Below are 21,801 nucleotides of genomic sequence, written 5' to 3' on the forward strand. Positions count from 1 at the left end.
ACCCCAATTAACATACCACATCTGTAGCACGCTCTTCTATTTTTTGCCATAGCACAAAACATTGTTCTTTACAATTTCTGGTTTGGTAACACCAAGCAGGAAATAAAGCAGGAGGGAAAATCAACGTTTTTTTTTTAACACTATGAGGAATGCAGTGATCTTGTGTAAAGGGTCAGAGGACCAACTGCTGTATATAGCACTACTTAAGTTGAGAGGTGGTGCATGCGTATTATTTTCAGGAGACGCTAGGATAAGATTGTTCTGTCAGCTGAAAGGTGCCACTAAGCACCATTGGAAGGTGGTGACACAGCTGACAATATCAAACTGATGTGAGCAGATGTTAACGACCTTCAACGCCATTGCTAAACAACGATCATGGCCCCTCAAGTTCATCTCATGTGATTAGTGATGTCGGTCGGACAAAGGTCCAGTGGGCAGGACATTAATAAATGGGTATTTGGCTGGGAACTTGACCAAAGCAGTTAATAAATGCCCAAAATCTGGGCACTTACAAAAAAAGTAAATTTTAAACTAAAATGTATAATTTACCAATTAAAATAAAGGATGGGACGATACTCCTGATATTAAAAGTTAGTAAATGTTTACACTTAAACCTACGTATATCATTCATTGGCATTATTACTAAGACGAAAAGGAAAGAAGAGAGAAGTAGTTTTTTTTCCCCTAGCATTCTGACTTGCTGTACCAAGGAAGAATGTGTTGCTGATAGTTGCTTATTTATAATGTCCTTTTTATTTTTACCACTTCTGCTCTCCTCTCCTCCCTCTCGTACAGTCATAAGTATGAGATCTGTTCAAAAAAATTGTGGAACATTCATAATTTCACAGCAATGGTGTGTCAGAGCGAAATGCGGTTGGTGCTCCTGCACATGCTTGTGTTTAATGTTTAACTGCCAGAAGTTTCATTGTTGTATGTCTGTCAGTTATTATTCAGTGTTGTACTGAGTAGAACATTGTGTCACACAGTTCGTGAATTTCAAGGTGGCAGGGGGAGAGAGGAAGCAACAGGTCTGCATTAAATTTTGTGTGAAACTAAAAAAAAAAATCTATACATAGACATACCAAATGATGTAGGAAGACTGCAGTTATGAGTGCTTAAGCCATACACGTTGTTACAAACGGTTCACTCAATTTAAAAACGGCAGGACGGAAATTAGAGGTGATCCTTGTTCAGGACGCCCTTCGATGTCTACCGACGATGCTCATCTCAGGAACGTCAACAAAATTGTGCGTGCCAATTGAAGACTGACTGTCCAAGAGATTGCAGAAGAAGGTAACATTTCAGTTGGATCAAATTATGAAATCCTGACACAGCATCTTGGAATGCATCTTGTCACCACTGAGTTCATGCCATGGTTCATGAGTCAAGACCAGATAGACATTCACCTCGCAATTTGTGAAAAGCTTTTGGATTGTGCAAATGAGAAGATGATGTTTCTTATGAGAATCTTAACTGGTGATGAGATTAAAGTTGAAATCCCCATTGAAAGGATGAAGATTCGCAATGCTAGATGAGATAAAACAAAATTTGCAGGCGGCACTTCACACAATCCAGCAAGAGGGATACCAATACAGCTTCTGGAAGCGGAAACAGCATTGGGAGCAGTGTATCAATTGTGGAGGAGAGTTTTGAAGGAGACCATGCACAATAAGCAAAAGGTAAGTGCAGAAAAATTCTGTCGACAAAGTTCAACAATTTTGTGAACAGACCTGTGTTTAACAGTTCTCAACTGCAAAAAAAAAAGCATATTTAGCAGCATTTTCTATTCTGCTCCTATTTTTATCTATTTCCGTATGACTGCAATGCTGTGAAGATAAAACTGACCTCATTCAAGATGTAACTAGTTATGTTTATAGTCGAATTTATTTCCCCTATAACTGCCCGGACATTTATGAATTTTGGACATTTACCCGGGCATTTATCCTGGCCATTTGCCCCAACTTATAAATGTCCACATATTTTACACCGCTACCTACGATTTCTTTCACAAAAGAAGAGGAAAAAGAATTTGGACAGATGTAAGGGCCTTGTAGCTGATTGATACATTGTTGGTTGTTGAGCCGTCAACAAATATGAATGAACTGAATAGGGTGCAATCATTCGTATACCGTAGCATGTTGTATTCCCAAGAGCATGATGGGTGTTGCTTAATTCCTGTAAACATTTATAATTCCGAAGAAGTGGAAGAATTCCCATGACAAGCTTAATGGCATTAAATGAAGACACGTTGAAAAAAGAAGAAAGCTGCTGACACAGTAGTGCTATGGCTGTGCTACTCTAAGAATATGCAGAATGATTCAGTCCTAATGGACCACCTTCACCAATGCCTGTCACGCAGCACCATGTTCCCACCAGAGACATGCAACCAGTATATGGGAAGCAGCATTGCATTTTGTATAGCCTTAAACTAGTAGTTGATTATCTAGCAGCTCTAACACAAAATTTTAGGGTGTGTACACTTTCACAGAAAATAGATACAACAGAACATCCTGTCATATTGTGTACCATCAGCTGCACTAACTTGAAATGATCTTACTAGGCAGTAAAAAAGGATATACTCTGTGAGTGGTATATGGAATAACTTACATTCACTATTACTTGTATGTCTCAAATTGCTGAATATCTATTTTCCTCTTGGTCTGGAAGTCTTAGTCTCCAAAGATGTGACAAGCAGACTAACAAGATGGTTGTTGCATCTCAAAGAGATCAACACTGATTGTGAGATTGAGTACAGACTAGTGAAAATGCATAATAAAACCAGTGGTCTAAGCTGAGAAGTATGTGTTGTAGTAAGTCAGAGTGAGCAAGGAAAAATGAAAATGCTTACATATCAACAATTTACGGCACTATCTCAATTTAAAACACACGATGAAATCCTATACCAGGAAACGATGCGGCCAGCAAACTTTTGTCCCAGAATGTTTCTGTGGCAAGTGCTACGTCAGACTCACAAAGCAATCCATTACAGCATTTACTGGAAGGAGGTAAATCACTCCATATAACTAGACTACGCATTTATGGCTCATTCAACATAAGCTCCCACACAGAATAACAAGGTCCTGATGATAACTGAACATTTCTCACAGTACTTGGCAATGGTAACCATAACTAAATTGAAGAGCTAAGACCATTGGTCACTCTACAATTAGCCAATGGCTATGTAAATTCAGGACGCCTCATGTCAGTGTCGCAAATCGTGACTTAATTTCATGTCAGAACAAGTGCAACCTCAACAAGAAAAAAATTACAGACTAGTCATTACCAATCTAGAAGCATTGGTTACACTGAGCAAGTACACTGAATCTTTGGCAAGACAATCAGCCAATATGTATATGAGGAACTTAATAACTATGACAAACCCCTACTTTACGCAGTAATAACACATGAATCCAAACTGCAGGAGAACATAGGACTCTCGCCTACAAAGTGACACATGGCAGGAAAATGTCCTTCAACTTTCCCTTGCCACAATCAGCACTAGCACCTTTCCTCCATATGGGCTTTTACAAGGAAACTGAAGGCCACTTGGAGGCAAAGTGCGCCAACACAAATTCAAGAAGGGGCTACAGGGGGAAGAATATGTTTCTGAAATACAATGTTGGGCAATGACTGATGTTTAACAACCCATATATCCCTAACGACAAAATGAAGAAATTCATCACAAAGTTCTATGGCCCTTTTCAAGTTATTAAGGTGCTATCATGAGTCAACCTAAAATTACAGTAATCCACTAGGAGTACCATCAGCAGAAATCATTTACTGGAAATACACCATTCCACCACTCTGGTAGTCACAGTCACAGAACCCGGTGACTACCAAGTGCACTTGCCACAACATTCAAAAGTTCAAAGAGACTGCAGCAATATGTACTCTGAGCGGTGATTCTGCAACCATCTTTCCATCAAATACTATATCTCAGAAAAATGGACGTGTAATCCCTCATAGACTTTGTTTCTTTTAAGTTATCACTGCCAACCTTTTCCTTTGTTCTGTGATTGTACCATTAAAATTCCTTAGGAGTTACTAAACAACCACATTCTCCACAGACATTAAGAGAACCAGGGCAACATTGTCAATTTGATAGTACTCTCAGAGGTAATGGAATGCAATATCTTTTAACTGTTGTTCATAATGATTTTTTCTGTGTTTTCTCCAGTCAGTGTGAAGAATTCCCAATGTGGTGTGAATTACTGTCCATAGACAGAGTGAGACGTAACAGCCCATTACTCATTTTCACAGACACCAGCACATCACACTGGCACTTGCTGTCTCAGCACTATGTCATCACCCCCCTGCTCTTGTGGCTTAGCTACCAGCCAATCACAAAGAAGCAGCTGACATTGCTGACCAAACTCTAATGGCCATTACTGGAAGCTGCTGACCATGAAAAATTGGAACCACTCATGTCTGATGAAAATAGCCATCAAAATGGCCAAAGGAGGTGGGCAATGGACCCCATCTGCTAGGCAGGCCTCAGTCTAAACAATTGGGCCCTTTGACATATTGCAATATTAAGTATAGGCACTAATCCTTAACACAGCTGAAATTCAATGTCTGTTTAGTGGAGCTATATTGGCAGAAACACGTATTTCCATAAAACTTTTCCCAAGATATCACGAGAAATCTACCGAATATTGGTCAGGCACAAAAGAGTAGTCCCTAAAGTCCTACACAAACCATACACCACCAAGTATTAAAGATTTCCTAGGTGTCACGTTATCTTCGGATTTGTGAAAAACACTGCAACCCCCATTAGTGCCTACAAAGAGACAATTCCAGCTATCATGCTCATCATGGCCGGAAAGAGACTACTCACTGCTCAATTCTAGCCCCTGAGTGTTTCACTAAGTAAGTGGTGACTGCTTGCAGCAAGACTGAATAAGGAGCAAATTAAAGAGAGAGAAGGGGGTGGGAGGGGGGGAGGGCAGAGGGGGGGGGGGGGGAGAGGGGGGGGGGCAGCATCAGCACGTTCATTTTGCAGGGTTCCCATGTGCAGTGGCACCAAACAGAAAATAATTTTCTTCTGCCTTTGCAAGAGAATGAACGCTCTGGATATTCTGGACGATCCTGTCACCAAGTACACCTTTCCAGTGGTAAGTGTACACTTTAGGAGTCAGAGTACCAGTAAATGAGGAATTTATTGGTACAATGCCAGCTCAACTGTTCAAGTGCCTTCAGAACAGCAAATAATTCTCCATTACAGAGACAAGAAAACAAACAAATAGATCAGGGGACAGACTGGAACAGAAGACAGCCAAGACACAAGGAGAATGAAACAGCGATGGACGGAACACGTAGTCAGATCAATGGTTCATAAATGCATGAAGGAACACTGCCAAGAAGGCAATGCAATGGAGAGAGGGTAGAAAACGTTAAAAACAGCTAAAGACCATAATGCATGAAGATGCCTAGTTAGGCCTTCATATTATCAGGAGGAGCAGGAGGAGGAGGTGGTGGTAGTGGTGGTGGTGGTGGGGGTGATAGAGGAGGACAATGACAATGAATTTGCTACTGCTGCTGCTGCTGCTGCTGCTACTGGTGATGAATGTCGGTCTGACAAAGTAAAAAGCCTATTACCATGGTGCCATCTACATTCTAATTTTGCCTTAAGTGCACAGACCTCTGATGAGCTTTCAATCAATGTTTGAGATGGGACTGCATCATCTAATTGCAGTCTGATGCCCTACCTACTTGGTAATCTTATTTTAACCTGGATGTGAAACTTTCAACTTGTCTTCAGTACGCAAGGAATTGCTTCATGTCCTTTCCATTGTCATCCCCATGTTGTCAATTCTTGCTATGAAAGTGAAACATCCTACCTCAAGGATAAGGTGGGTACATGTGAATAGTCACTTCTCCACCTCTACATTGTGCAATATTTCAACACTTGAACAGGCACTAAGTTAACACCATTTATTTTTGGAAATCAGACTACAATATATGAAAATCAATTAAAAATGATTCTGGCACACACAGAAGATGGAAAATTAAAATAGCACTTACAAAGTGTGGCTCTTGTTAAAACACGGAGGAGGATAGTAATTTCAACATCACTCAGACCAGTCTCTTTTTCTGATAGTTCTTCAAGTTTCTTGTCAAATTCTGTTGCTACGTACTTGTATCCTGCACCTGCAAAACAATATTTATTGCGTTAATAGTCATATAAAGTATACGATGTCGATAAAGGAAAGAAACAATTTAGGTCCTCTGAGAATATTTCAATGGTCAAAGAAAATATAGCAGGAAAGAATATGATAATGTTATATTTTAGCAACTAATTATCGAGACACTTAGAGACACCTTTGGAGGGTAAGGACAGAAAATAAAAAGCAACCATGGCCAAAATAAAAAGCAACCATGGCCAATACAAGGTAACCATCTCAGCATTTGATCTAAACAATTCAGGGAAAGATTGATGAACACTAGATCTGGGAGGCCAAATGGGGATATAAGTCTCACTCTTGCACAGTATGGGTCCAAAACCTTAACCACTGCCTCCCCCCCCCCTTTTCCCCTTTCCCACAAAACCGACTATGATAACATTAATGAAACACTTCCCCTGATGTTAAAATATGGCAACCAGTGCCAACACACAAAGGCAATTACTATCTATAAGTTGAATAGAAAAGAAAAAAGTGAATGCCAACACAAGATAGAAGAAGAATCACTTCTTAAAGAATGAAACAAAAACTCTAGCAGAGAAAATGAAAACATAATGAATCACTGACTTTCAGAGGAGGAGAGGAGGAGATTAGTGTTTAACGTCCCGGCGACAACGAGGTCATTAGAGACAATGCGCAAGCTCGGGTTAGGGAAGGACGGGGAAGGAAATCGGCCGTGCCCTTTGAAAGGAACCATCCCGGCATTTGCCTGAAAGGATTTAGGGAAATCACGGAAAACCTAAACCAGGATGGCCGGAGACGGGATTGAACCGTCGTCCTCCCGAATGCGAGTCCAGTGTGCTAACCACTGCGCCACCTCGCTCGGTGACTTTCAGAACTGGTGGTTTTCTTCTCATGAGTAAATGAGATAAGAAACATTAACAGTTAACAGAATTCACACACAATTTGAATGTGGACAAATGTGAACTTATGACTACACATGACAAACATGTTGAATGAAAATATGTGTGATTCTTAATAGTCATAGTATCTATTGGCCTTGTATTCATTAAGATAATATGCTAGGTCAGTTTTACAAGTAGTACAGGGAGATAGGAGGGGAATGCACAAAGGAATAAAGTTTAAGATAAATCATCCCACTAACAGCGAGGTTATCAGAGATAGAGGGCTGCAAGAACTGGCATTTCATTCTTGTAATCAGACAATATAATTATTTTAGCAAAGCTAATGCACACTGGGGAGTCTTCTTAACGAAGTTGGCAAACAGGCCTTTGAAGACAAGATACAAACATTTAGCTACAACATACGCTGCTTCATTTCCCTGAATTCAAATTTGCCCTGGTGCTTTGTATGTGGATAAGGGAGTTTTGAATGTTCTAGCCATCATTCTCTGGTGGGTACATATTATGAATGGTTTTACGAGCTCTCTGTAGCAGAATAGTCAAGAAAGTTCACGAAAGAACAACATTTTATTTGCTCTCACATAGGAGTAATATGCAGCCTCGCAAAAAAAGAGGTAATCAATTTGGAAAGAAAGCTTTACATATATATTAACAGGGAAAAGAATACAGTAGCAGAGGGACTTTTGCAGTCTCTCTTGTATCCACGCAAATTTTTAAAAAATTTTTTTGGTCTCCACATAAACAGGAAAAAAAATATCAGTCCCAGGGTATTGTGAAGCAGTCAGAAATGCATGCAAACTCTAATTTTTTATTTCTGCACCTATCACTTGCTGCACTCACAAATCTTTGTGAAGGTTGCTTAAGTGGTAACTGTTACCAGCAAAAAAAGTTTCACTATTCACAGTTGTGTGAAGTGCGATTTTTATGGAGTTTGTGACGCCTTAGGACAGCATGTAACAGAACAGTGCTTCCTCGGGGGTGGGGTGGGGGGAGAAGAGGGGGGGGAGGAGAGAGAGAGAGAGAGAGAGAGAGAGAGAGAGAGAGAGAAATAAATCACACACACACACACACCCACAAGGGATTTTTCTTACGCTACTGCCACTGGTATAGTGGTCACATTTGTGGAATTCCCAAAATGGTTTCTAAGGAAAACTACAATTTTAAATGCCACATACTGTAAGCTGCTTATATTTTTCAAATAAATGAATCACTATAACACATTAATGGTATTGCAACATTAAAGAATGCTATTGTTCAACCACTGATTATTATTTAGGCAAACTTCCATGTGCCATCCACTACACTGTATGCAGTTGTTCAAATCCACAGTGGCTCTAGGAAATGATCACAGCAATGTGGATGAAGCAGGCAAAGATAATATCTGCTTCGATGCACTGAGTCCGTTTCACTTAGTACTTCGGTGATAGTTTATCACTCCTCCTTTCACGTTCAGTGACACTTTTACTGTGTGTTGTGAGCTCTAAGCCTTTTATGCATATTTTGACGAGACCTGCAGATGTATCCCCTGAACAATTGAAGGGAGTGGAATCTGCCATGCTCTTCCCAATCTACCACAACTCTAGGTCTCAAACAGTACACTTAACCACATGACATGGTGAAGTATTAGCCTTTTCTGTATGTTTGGGAATATTTTGTAGATCCATCAACCTTTAACAAATGAGTCCCAGTCGTTTTGTCAGAAATCCATCTGTCAGTATGTTAACTGGAGTGTATTTCAAATTCCATTAGTGGTTAACATTTGGATCTTGTACAGCTCGCCTGTTCTTGACCCAGTATGAGACAAGATGACTGGCAGTAATATCCACAGGGTGTACACCTAAAATAACAAGCAGTGACTACTACAGTGGCACCAAACACTCGGCAAGCATTATAAGCATGCCTCACTGCGCCATCTGCAAGATATTTCTATGTGGTATGTAGCACTGCTGTAATGTCAACATATTGGCTGTGAAGCTGGTAATGGCAAAAGCATCACACAGCTGTAGGGCCTGACCGCCAGCAGTGGGAGTCTATAGGTGGTAGTTCCTGTTGCTACAAAGTTATGCAATGACTTAAGATGCTTTTGACACTGCATTGATGATGTGCAGTTGAAGTTTGATTTTTCATGTAGATGTACCCCTAGATATCTGCACACAACCTGTCTAGAAAACGAACTGCCTCCTAACCTTATAGGTCGGTTTCTGCTTGTGAAATGTTTACCTTGTCAGAAACCATCTTAGAACAAAAAACCAGTCCAAGTTGCCAATATTTTATTTTTTGTTCAATGAGTAGTTTTGGGCAGAGACCCATTTTCAAATCAACATAACAAAGCTGAAAATGGCATTTCCAAAGATGTCAACAAAATGTGTAATGTATATTCACAGTGCACACAGACATGTGTATGCACTTTGAATTTATATTACACATTTTGTTGACGTGTTCAGAAATGCCATTTTTGACTTTGTTGTGTTGACTTGAAAATGAGTCTCAGCCCGAAACTAGAAATCGAATGAAACATGAAATATTTGTAGCTTCTATGGTCTCCCCCTTCCCTGATTGGTTCCAAGTTTTCCATCTACCGTCCACTCCCGCTAGCGATGCCCTTAGGCATTCGCCCTTTGGTCCACTGTGCCTGTCTGTGTGCTGGCATTCTATTTTTGATCCAGTGTGAGTCAGTCGTGTTCCCACTGTGGTCCACTTCCACTGAAAATGTTCTCAGGCATTCCCTCTTCTGTCTGGTGCACCTGTCTGCACACTGGCATTCTGTTTTCAGTCCAGTGCAGTTCCAAGTGTTCTCTCTGCTGTCCATTCCCACTATAAATGTTCTTAGGCATTTCCTCTTCATTTAGGTGTGCCAGACCTGGAGCTGATGTTACGTCTTCAGTCCAGTGCACTCGTCTTTGTGCTGGTATTCCGTTTTTTGGTTCAGTGCTGTTCTAAGTGATCTCTTTGAGGTCTGCTCCTGCTAGATGCATCCTGCAATGTTCCATCTTTGGTCCAGTGCACCAGGCACTCTGTCTGGGGTTCGTTCCCAATGTCCACACCCTCAGTTCATTTTGTGGATTTCTGCTGCTTCCCCTGCTACATTTTCAGCAACTCCAGTGCATTATCACAGGCTCTACTGAACTAGTACCTAGCACCAGAATTTTAGACTTTTCTGGTCATCTTTATCTCTCTAAACTCTCTTATAACACTGTCCCAATATCTGGGGACCTGTGCAAGGACCCTTGTTTCTTCACAGTTCATGGGATGATTAAGTTCCAGACAGTGCTCAGAAATGGCTGATTTAGTTGCCTGTCTTAGTCAGGTGTGCCTCTGACATTTTTTTCACCTGATGTCCAGTGTCCCAGTTGTCTGGCCAATGCACGATATGCCACATTGGCAAAGTATATTACAGATTCCTGATTTTCGTAGTCATGGGTCATCTTTCACATTTTCCAGTAGTCCCCTTATTTTGGTAGGTGGCCAGAAAACACTTTCAATGTTATGCTTCCTGGAAATCTTGCTGACTTTGGCAGAAATACATCCGACATAGGACAAGTACCCCAAGGTCTTTGAATCCTCTTGCTCTTTTCTTTGATAGAGTGGAAGACTAGCTGGTTGAAGAGCCTTCTGAATCTGTTTGACTGTGTTTCCGTTCTTGCAGAACACTGATCGTACATGATCTATTCCTATTACCAAACTTCCTGAGTCTGACAAGGTGTGTATCATGTGGACCAATGTCCTTAAAACCCCATTCTTCTGCACTGGATTGTGAAAGCTGCTGGCTTGTGATACACACTATAGACGAACAACCTATCTTCTCTCCTTTTGACAGTTACAGACAAAAATGGCCATCCTTTTCCAGTTTCATAGTGAAATTAATATTTGGGTAGCATGAGTTAAGATGTACCAGAAACTCATTGAGGCTATCCCTACCATGACGCCAGATCACAGAGGCACCATCTGTATACTTGAAGAAGCATATGGATTTGTATCTAGCCATCTCTAATGTCTCCACTTCAAATCTCTCCATGAACATAATCCAGCAACCACTGGAGACAGACGGCTGCCCATTTCTATACCTTCTGTCTGCTTATAATATTGGCCCCCATATGGAAAATACACTGAGGGCAGTATGTTCCTGAACATGTCCAAAAGAACATTGCCAAATTTCTCTGCAATCAGTTTCAATGAGTTTTTCAGTGATACCAAAGTTATCAAGGATACCACCTCAAAACTGACCACTACATCAGGTTTTGTGACATGCAGTTGTTTGAGATATTGCAAGAAGTCCTCCGATAAGTGGATATGGTAAATACAATTCCCCACATATGGAAACAGCAGTTTCTTCCAGTACTTGACTGTTGTGTACATTGATGTGCCAGTGTTACTGACAATTGAGTGTACTGGTACGCGCATGCTGTGAACTTTCGGCAGCCCACATAGTATGAGTGGAAACGGTGCATTCAGTCGTAGTTGTTCAACGATCTCGTCTGGCATACCGGTTTCCTTCACAAGAGTCCTGGTCATCTAGTGCACTTTGTCTGTAGGGTAACAATCCAAAAGCCTGAAAAGCTTTTATGCAGGTCCCTGCAGATTTTGACACACTTTTTTATTGTAACCAGTCTGTTGCAGAACAACTACTCTCTGTTAGCGACGCAACGACATTGCTGTCTACCTGGGTCCTTTAAAGTGCGAGCTTCTCGTGACTTGATGTTGTTTGATTTTGGAGGGTGTCTTGCTGAGCACCCTGCAGGTCACTCATCAAATTCCTTCTGTCACATTTGGTGGAACTGTGTTGCCTACTTGCTTCACTGCACTGCTGAGACCTGAAATGGGCACATTACTGGAAGTTGTTGCGAAGTTGAAAACCCTGCTGAGTACCTTCAAAGCAGTGTCATCAAACTGCCTGCTTGTCAATTACAGTCTGAGAACCCTTCATCTGCTGTGCTTTCCTACTCTGAAACTTCACAGACTGGCATGCTTAGGCGTTCTTCTTGTTGCACTTTGCTAGAGACCAAGAGGCACTATTTACCGTGTCCCAATCTTCAGCCGCTAAGGAGACTGCCATGTACAGGTGAAGGTATAAAAGCTTCTCGACTACCATATCTGAATCCTCTCTCTCACAATGGCCATGCTCGCCCAATGTTTTATCTCACTCACCACTCTGGAGTCGATGTGATGTTTAACCATGGTTAAAACTGGTACTATGTTTCCATCTTGACAGCTCAGCAGGAAACAGAGAGAAGATGACAATTTATTATCTCTGCACCTTTGATGCATTTGACGTAAGACAGTACCTGAACTCTCCTCCAAAGCTGTCCTACTAACAAGTTGCCTGCACATGCCACCATGGCTTAGTTAATTCATCCCCATTATAATCTTAAGAAGGGTTTCAATGGATAATCAAGCCATAGGTCAACTCTTGGTAATGCATTTGACAGCCTTATATTTTATTGTATTGAATTTTACTACCCTCCCACAAAATAATCTCGGAGACTAACGTATAGTGCACCAGGAATCTGGAGGTCTCTCAAGCGTGTAACCATTGCAGGTCACCACAGGTTGTCAAAGAAGCTCAAAATGTCTATCACTAATGCAACCGCATAATTCCAGAATAAATTACAAACTAAGTGAGGTGTTTGACTGATAGTCATCAATGAAATATCCGTTCCTAAAAATAAACTGGCATCAAGATTAAAACTGTGTGCCCGACCAAGACTCGAACTCTTCTTGGGTTTAAATTTTACCAATGCCCTCCACCCACCCAATCTTCTGTTATGTGAATGGGGAGGTGTTAAATTTGAAATGTAATCATATTCCAGATTTGTTCTTAGTCTACAATGTTGTGCAGCATTTTATCATCAAGGTGGACCTAGCCTAGTAGAAATTCTGCTGCTTGATTCCAGCCGAGAGTCATGCTTCTGTCATCTCAAGTAAGCATTGACAAAACCACGCGTTTTGATCCTTCCAAGCTGAAACTGATAGGTTTCTCTAAGATCTACCAAAAGCTGTGAACGAATGTAGTTCCCAGTTTTCCTGCAGTGGCCTGAACAATTCTGTGTTAAAGACAGTTTTCTGTTCATAGTCTCTCTGTAACAGAATATTGGATTCCTGGAGACACACTACTGTCTGATACAAGCATATTACAATTCTTGTCCTTCTACTCAGATATGTTAATCTCTGTCTCTTTGTTGGCAGAGACTATTATGAACACACAGTAGGAATGACTTCCTGTTCTGTCCTCTGCAGTAGTTCGATTAAGGCAAGCACATGGTGGTCTGCGGTCCCTTCTACTCGCTCATGTGGTAAGGCAGCTATTAATTCCCCTTAATCTGGCCCAGTGTTTCTATAAAGAAAGCATTATGCTTATTGGACATTAAACAGTCCAGCATCATTCAGCTGCAGACTTTTGGAAACATTCCAGTGTTACTATAACTCAGACTTGAGTAAACCAAGATCAGTAAGTACATAACTACCCACAATTATCACAAAGTACCTAACATGAGAAAATGTCGCAAACCCAAATACACAATGACTGATACACAAGATTAGTTAAAAACATAGACCAATGAAGTCATTAATGTGGCAGATATAAAGATTCACAAAACAAGCTATGGACATCACAATAACAATAGGAAAACATCAAGAAAATAAAAAATGGCAAATTAACAAGACGAGGGGGTATGAATGGGGATATTCTTGTCATTAATGCAATGAAACATATTATGAGCTTGACAACACCAGATTAAAGTGGCAAAATGGGGGTTTCATCGGGGACTTATATGTAACTACAGAGTGCACAATGTGCATTCAAAAAAGATCATAACACATTTTATGCCTTTGTCGGCTCATAACAAACTTAGGCCTCAGTCTGTGCTACCGTTCAATCTATCAGTGCTAGGATTGAGGCACCACTTATGGCTATCTTTAGGACAATTCAGGATAGGTTATATGTTTACAATAGGATAAAAGTTTGCTAATTAGTTCAATACATCATATCTATTGTTTCAAAGTCTGTACATTACAACTATGTAGAAACAAATGTTCTAATTTTTATAATAGAAGCAAAAAAAAAAAAAAAAAAAAAAAAAAAAAAAAAAAAAAAAAAAAAAAAAAAAAAAACATGAAATGACATATTTCCCCAGGTTTGGCCATGTTAACTCTAGCTATAGCTAGTCATTGCCCTATTTTGGTCACTGTACTATATAATAAAACTGAGTCTTTAAATAATTATACAATCAATTCACTAAAAAGTAATTTGCTCTTTATACAAGCTTATAAGAAAACAAACATGCATAAAGTAAAGAAAAGTTAGAGCAATTCAGTGGAATAGAGAAACAATTAACAAAAACTATTATAATGATCGATGTAGGAACTATCTATGACAATTCCTCTTTAGGACCCAAGAAAGAGAGATTTCACCCATATTAAAAACTGTTCGGTAATTTCACATATCGTTATCATTCCGAATTTCTGATACTTCCTGGCACCAATTTCTTATTTTTCTCCTCTGTAGCAGACCTCTAGCCCAATTAACATTCAGCATCTTTTTGCAACAAAATATTATCTCTCTTAAAGAAATAATATCGCTTTCTTTCCCTGTTGATAATTTGCAATGCCGCCTTAAGATTTCACTAATCTGTCTTTTCAATAAGTTTATTATGCAGAGATATGCAGAGGCTTTCCTTAGTCACTGGAAATCCCATGATGGAACAGTTCGCAACCAAGTCCATCAACATTCTTTTTGTTCACCTGAGATAGAACTTGGGCCACAGTGCCCAGTAGATTCTTTTGGAGATAGGTCAGAAAAAGTATTTCTTAATGTTCTAGGACCATTGTACAACTTGCTTGCAGTAGCAAACGTCATTCCCTCAAAAACAGAATCCAGTACATTTTTAACTTTGCTCAGAGAATACTGAAATCACTTATTCTCTGTTTGTCTCAAAGCCTTGAGTTACAAAACATCATATTTTCATATTTTGTATTGCATATTTTACAAAGATACAATGTTAGATAAATTAAGGTGTGATGCTCAGGCAAGAATAAATATTTTAAATAAACTGACTTAAACAGAATGCAGACCAAATGTATATTATAGAGGTTTTATATAAGTTTTTAAAAGTGGCCAAAAGAGACACGTTTATGTCTCTACTTATAGCCCCAAGCATGGCCATAACAGGGAATGGAAGCTAAATATGGATCTGTTAATGGCCACAAAAGTTTAATGATACATTTTTAGGGTGGTACTACTTTAAACTTCTAATAAATGAAACAATAATACTTACTTTACCTCCTAACAGATTAAGTTTCTTCCAATATTCTATTTAAATAGGTAGAATATGAAAACCAGTTATCTTCATCTACATCTGTACTCTGCAAATCACTGTCAAGTGCATGGCAGATAGTACCAGTTATAGGAGTTCCTTCCCGTTCCATTAATTCACGTATGGAGCACAGGAAGAATGTATGTTTTAATGTAGAATGAAGGCTTTCACGACCGGATGACATAGCTGTTTATATACTTTTCGGGATGTGAGGTCATGGTCCAAGAACTTTTCTGCTCCTTACGTTTCGTCCAGGCTGTGCTGGACTTCCTCAGAGGCGCTGCTCCGCTGAGGAAGTCCAGCGCAGCCTGCACGAAACGTAAGGAGCAGAAAAGTTCTTGGACCATGACCTCACATCCCGAAAAGTATATCAACAGCTATGTTTTAATGACTGTGTGTGCTGTAATTATTCTAATCTTGTCCTCATGGTGCCTATATGAGCAGTACATAGGGGTTGTAGTATATTCCTAGTCATCATTTAATGCCAGTTCTTGAAACTCTTAGTAGATTTTCTCAGAATAGTTTACCTCTATCTTCAAGAGCCTGCCAGTTCAGATTCTTCAGCATCTCTGTGACACTCTCCCACGGGCCAAACAAGCCTGTGACCATTTGTGCTACCCTTCTCTGTATACATTCAATATCCCACACTTGAGCAGCACTCTAGAACTGGCCACACAGGTGACTTGTGAGAAATCTCCTTCATAGACTGTTTGCGCTTCCCCAGTAACGATAAAACAAAGCCTACCACCCGCTTCATCCACAACTGAGCCTATGTGACCATTCAATTTCATATCCCTACAAAATTTCACACCCAGGTGTTCGTTTGAGTTGGGTGATTTCAACTGTGACTCGCTGATATTACAGCCATAGGATACTAGCTTTTTTTTTTCATTTTGAGAAGTGCACTATTTTAAATTTCTGAATGTTTAAAGCAAGTTGCCAATCTTTGAAATCTTATCAAGATTTGACTGAATATTTAGGCAGCTTCTTTCAGACAGTGCTTCATTATGGATAGCTGCACAGTCTGCAAAAAGTGTGAGGTTATGATTAATATTGTCTGCAAGGTCACTAATATACAACATGAACAGCAAGGGTCCCAACACATTTCCCAGGAACACATTTGAGGATACTATTACATCTGGCAATGACTCTCCATCCAAGATAAAAAGCTGCGTCCTTTCTGCCAAAAGTCCTCAATCAAATCACAAATTTCATTTGATGCCCCATGTGAACATACTTTTGACAATAAGCATAGGTGTGGTACTGAAACAAATGCTTTCCGGAATTCAAGAAATACAGCATCTACCTGACTGCCTTGATATAAAGCTTTACGTATGTCATGTGACAAAAGTGTGAGTTGGGTCACATGTTCGATATACCTAATTATATTTGAGTTCAGAATATATTCTAAGATTCCAAAACAAATCTAAGTCAAAGGTACTACATGGCAGTTTTGTGGATCACTTCTACTGCTCTTCTTGTGGATGGGAGTGACCTGTCCTTTCCCCCAACTACTGGGCACAGTTTTTTGTTCAAAGGATCTACAATAGATTATAGTTAGACCCTGGATATTCGTTCAGTTTTAACTATTTCAGTTGTTTCTCAACACTACTGACACTAAAAGTTATTTCACTCATCATTTCAATGGAACAAAGATTGAATTGGGGCACTTCTGATGGATTTTCCTTTGTAAAGGAACATTTGAAAACAGTGTTAAGCATTTCATCTTTTGCTTTACTACCCTCAGCTTCAACTCTTGTTTCATTCACTGGGGAATGGACACTAACCCTGGTGTCACAAACAGCCTTCACATACAACCAGAATTTCTTTGGGTTTTGTGAAAGACCACTTGACAATATTCTATTATGAAGGCTTCAAGACTGCTTAAAGAAAAACTCTACAAAACTCAGCTTTTCAACTCAGATTCTTTCACAACACTACAACTCGAAACAAGAACAAACAAAGAAATGTTTCTATATTTAATTGAACAGCACATTTCAAGTTGTTTTCAACAAGCTAGAAATTTCTGTCAAAACAGTATCCACACCTTTCTGTCCCACATGCAAACAGAAAACTGACAGGATATACATCAGTCTCAAAATGTAGATGACAAATTTGAGACTTTTCTAAATACTTTTAGTTATTATTTCAACTACCACTTCCACTTAAAAACAAAAAATATTTCCAATAACAGTAAACCCTCCAAGTGGATAACCCCAGATATTATCACCTCAGCAAAAAGAAAAAGAGAACTCTTCAAAGTCATATTGATATAACCTGCACCAAATTGAGTAAAGTATGTTTCATGATTAGACAAATAAGGAATATTGTTAATACCAGCACCCTCACAATCCTCTATATTAAGCTACGGAATCATCTTTTGGGACCACAGTGCAGAAGCAGTGAGGCTGTTTAAATTCCAAAAAAAGTAGTTAGAATAATAATATTCAAACAGCAGAAAGAATCTTGTAAACCACTGTTCCAGAATCTGAACATATTACCCCCCTCCCCATTTCAGCACATACTGGACCTATTATCTTTCACCAAGAAAAATATTAGCAACTTGGATATAAACTCAAACTGGCACCAACATGATACAAGGTCAAGGAACTCTCTACGAGTAATTCCCCATTTGACAAAACTATACAGTAAAAGTGTCAAATATATGGGAATAAAACTCTACAATCATCTCCCAATAGCAGTGAAGAATATTACACAAGTGAATGATTTTAAAGTAAAACTACTGTCACTCCTAATTAAACACTGCCTCTACAGCATAAAGGAATTCCTCGATAACAACCTGCTATAAGGAACTTCTGTAAGGAACTGCTCAACAAAAACATCAGATAATGGATCACAAACTATTGACCTTACGTAACGTAACTGAATGTAAGTTTTATTGGTAAGTTCTGCCACAGAATAAGTATAAGACCTAAGTACATTACATATGTGATATAAGTATGTAATCATGTTATAGATTCATAGACATGTACCTCTTCTTATAAATGCCTAATATGTATCAAATGACCTGTCCTATACCATAATGTGCATTTCTGTACAATGTATGATTGAGAGGATCAAACAAATAAATAAATAAAAAGATTGGCAGGTATTCAAAGGAAGGTTAGAAGTTCATAAATTACATCATAGTGGCCATAAGTGGGGCCTTGACCCAACTTCAGGAAATTAAACTACACTGGGTGTCCCACCCAAGACTCATCAGGTGCAATTTCTCTGATGTTTCAGTACATATTTACATATTTGCATTTCTGCCCCCCTCCCCCTCCTCAAACCAATGTGTAGCTGGAGTAAGCCCAAACAAAAAATACAGCTCATGAAGCCTCTCATGCAACAACCAGTGCTGATGGAAAGAGTCGATTTATTTCCACATTGCAAATAATATTATTTTAAAGCAGAATTTTACATGCTCATTCAGTACAGCAGCCCCAAATAAGTCTAGTAAGAAAATCATTTTATCACTATGTATTAACAGTAACAGTAAAGCACAGAGAACAATCTGTACCCCAGCAGCATCTCCACTAGACCTACATATGTCTGGTAAACAATTTAACATAAGCCACTGCCCATGAGAAACATACAATGTATCATAATTTCAACAGAGGTCTAAAACACAATTTTTTTATATATTTTATTATCCATCTTTAGGCATCAAAAAATCCAATTGACGTAGTAATTTGTGTACATATACAGTTTACATAACTAACAGAAATAGTGTACACGACAAAACAAGGTGACACCATTTATGCAACAAATGACTATCTCAACCCTCAGAAGTTGAATCACAGAACTAGTTTCCTCACTATACCTGTATGAAATAATCACCAACATAAAAATTAATGTTGCTGCTTAGCTGAACAGGAATATAGCCTACATAAATATAAAGCAAGCTCTATGAAAGTTTCTTATGTACACAGAAAATAGCTTCCTTTAACTGATCAGATCTCTATATAAAGGCTAGCTGGATTTTACACAAGACCTTCATACAGCATAAAATCTATAGAAAAGACTTCACTATGCTGAAATAATTTGAAATGTAATTTATGTACATTTTGTCTGATTACTATTAATAAATAGGCCTACTTCACAATAAGAGTCCGCAAAAGTTCAGTTCACAAATAAAAGTCACTCTTCATACAGTGTTTCTATCTAAGGCTATTTCTTCTGGTTCTCACTTTTTTCTATCCGTAAGACCTGATATTGTGAAATAATTCAGAACAGATAGAAAACCTCTCATAAGAGTCAATTTGATTATGTAACAACATATAGGTCTAGTTTGAGAAAAGAAGGGTCTTGTATTTGGTGCTGTGATCTAATGCACCTGTTTAAAAAAAATTGCTTTTGTTGACACAAAAGCTGCTTCTAGTGTTAATGTAATGCAGCTTAGGTGTAAAATGGTGTTCATACACTTTTGGTCACGTCTGTACAATTTAATATTTTGGTACTGAGTATTAGTTCTCATTTAATTATGTACACTTGATAGAAAAATGCTACTACAGTGTAAATGAATACCTGTGGATTGAAACCTGTACTTACTTTTTTTAAAAATTCAAACTAATTTGATTGTTTTCAACTTCGTAATTATGGTACTTAGGAAAAATCTGTAATACGTTTTGTGTGTAAGGTGTAGTTCATGATCTATAATTGTTTATCATGAGAACGTACTTTTGTTTTTGAGTAATAAGTTCTTGTACACTACTTATGTACTATGTGTATGTAATTTGTTTGCTGTTTGTATATGTTTGTCAATTTACTGTATGTGTTGTTATGTGTTACGTGTAATCAAATACAAATCCTATATCACATGTGTGATCCATTGGATGCTAAATAAATAAACAAATACACATTGCTTTTCCATGTTGGTAATTTATGTGGGTTGGTGGGGTTCCGTATGAAAATACTTTATAACAACAAATGAAACTTTAGCTGTTATTTATACGATTTAAGCCTTGCTACCCTCGGAACTTTCGCTATACTTAGTACACATTCTACTTTTGTAATACCCAAATAAAAATCATTAACTTCAACACAAAATAAAGCTTCTTTCGATGGTTTTGTTTGAAGCAGAGTATTATTAGCATATACTTTGAACGGGTTAAATATTCCACATAAGCCTTGATGAGTGCCATTCTTTTTAACATGAATCGGCAACAAAATCGAGCACGGGGTACCAAAACGAATGGTTGTAAAAGTTTGGAATTAGTGTAAACGTTCTATAAACATGACGACAATCGAGGCGGCAAAGAACATTAACTTCAATTTAATCCAAATTTAATATGAATTACCATCGTCGATCTCCAAACGTCGATGAAAATTGACTTATAATACGTGACATTGGTTGTTCTTAAACGCAAGATACGTAAGTGATTCGCTACAAGTCCCATTTTCACAAACGTTGTTAAAGAATGTAGGTATAGCAACAAACTGGCACACCGTACGCAAATAATTTGAGGAACTCTTTTCTATCTCAAATGGCCCCGGTTAAATTTCTGCAGGCACCCATGAACACAGCAGATCCAATATCACTAGCAGACAGGCGTTCCCATTCGGCTGTGCGACTTGATAGACAAAAGGCAAAAACACAACGCAACTTCTGAGCTTAGTGTTCCAACGTAAAAAATCACTACAAGCAGTAACAGAGTTTACCTGAAAGTCTTGAAAAGTATTTTACTGCAGAGCACACGTTTTCCATGTCCATACAGGATAACCGAACATTTGTTTACAAAACTTAAATGAACGCGGTTAACCAGTGTTTGAAATCACTGCAGCGCTGCCAACCTTAAGTAGGTTAACATTGTTTTGGGGGCGTATTTCTGGTAGTTTGCTTTTGTTGCAGGTCTTACTTCAACTGTTTCAACAGCCCGGTACACACGCAACGATCTGTCTGCGCAAATGTCCTGCGCACATCAGATCTGCGCAGACAGATCGTTGCGTGTGGACAGGAGTTTTGCACCAACCTGAGGTGTGTGCAAACATGGAAGTTGGAGTTGGAGGTTTGAGCGAAACCTCTCAAATCTGTGGGTTCAAACCACATCTGCGCAGACAAGTTGGAGCGTGTGGACAGCAGATCGCCGCAAATCTGGCGCGAAACAGCTGTTTGCGCAGTATAGTGTTTGTATTTGTGCGCACAGGGCATTAAAATGGCTGATACTCGTCAGTGTTCTCGAGAGTTTGTAAGTGAATTCATTGAAATGTATATAAACCACCCATGTTTGTGGAAGATTAAAAGTAAAGAATACAGTGACGAAGACAAAAAGACAGTAGCATACAATGCTGTAATTGAAAAATTGCCGGCAGTTGCCGCCACGGCAAACAGAGAAACAGTAATAAAAAAATAAAAAATTCGTTGCGAACCCTGTCTAGAATTCAAAGTGAAGTTTTGCATCCTGTAACAAAAGTTTGTAACAGGTTGCTTCTACTCAGTAGCGA

At 39.0% G+C, this 21,801-nt stretch overlaps 1 protein-coding gene across 2 annotated transcripts in view; it reads right to left on the reverse strand.

Moving 5' to 3' along the window:
• The window catches only part of LOC124788748 (centromere protein I-like), a 358,748-nt gene extending 337,581 nt beyond the window's left edge, over positions 1-21,167 (reverse strand). For both annotated transcript variants that reach the window (XM_047256033.1, XM_047256040.1), the window contains exons 1-2: positions 21,019-21,167; positions 6,025-6,150 (exon numbers count right to left, since the gene is read on the reverse strand). In XM_047256033.1, coding sequence (XP_047111989.1) covers positions 6,025-6,150; positions 21,019-21,070 — 178 coding nt within the window. In that variant the 5' untranslated portion in view covers positions 21,071-21,167. The remainder of the gene's footprint in view (positions 1-6,024; positions 6,151-21,018) is intronic.
• Between the last annotated feature and the right edge of the window lie 634 nt (positions 21,168-21,801).

Source organism: Schistocerca piceifrons, chromosome 1, assembly GCF_021461385.2.
Source record: "Schistocerca piceifrons isolate TAMUIC-IGC-003096 chromosome 1, iqSchPice1.1, whole genome shotgun sequence".
In the NCBI taxonomy this organism is placed as follows: Eukaryota; Metazoa; Arthropoda; class Insecta; order Orthoptera; family Acrididae; genus Schistocerca; species Schistocerca piceifrons.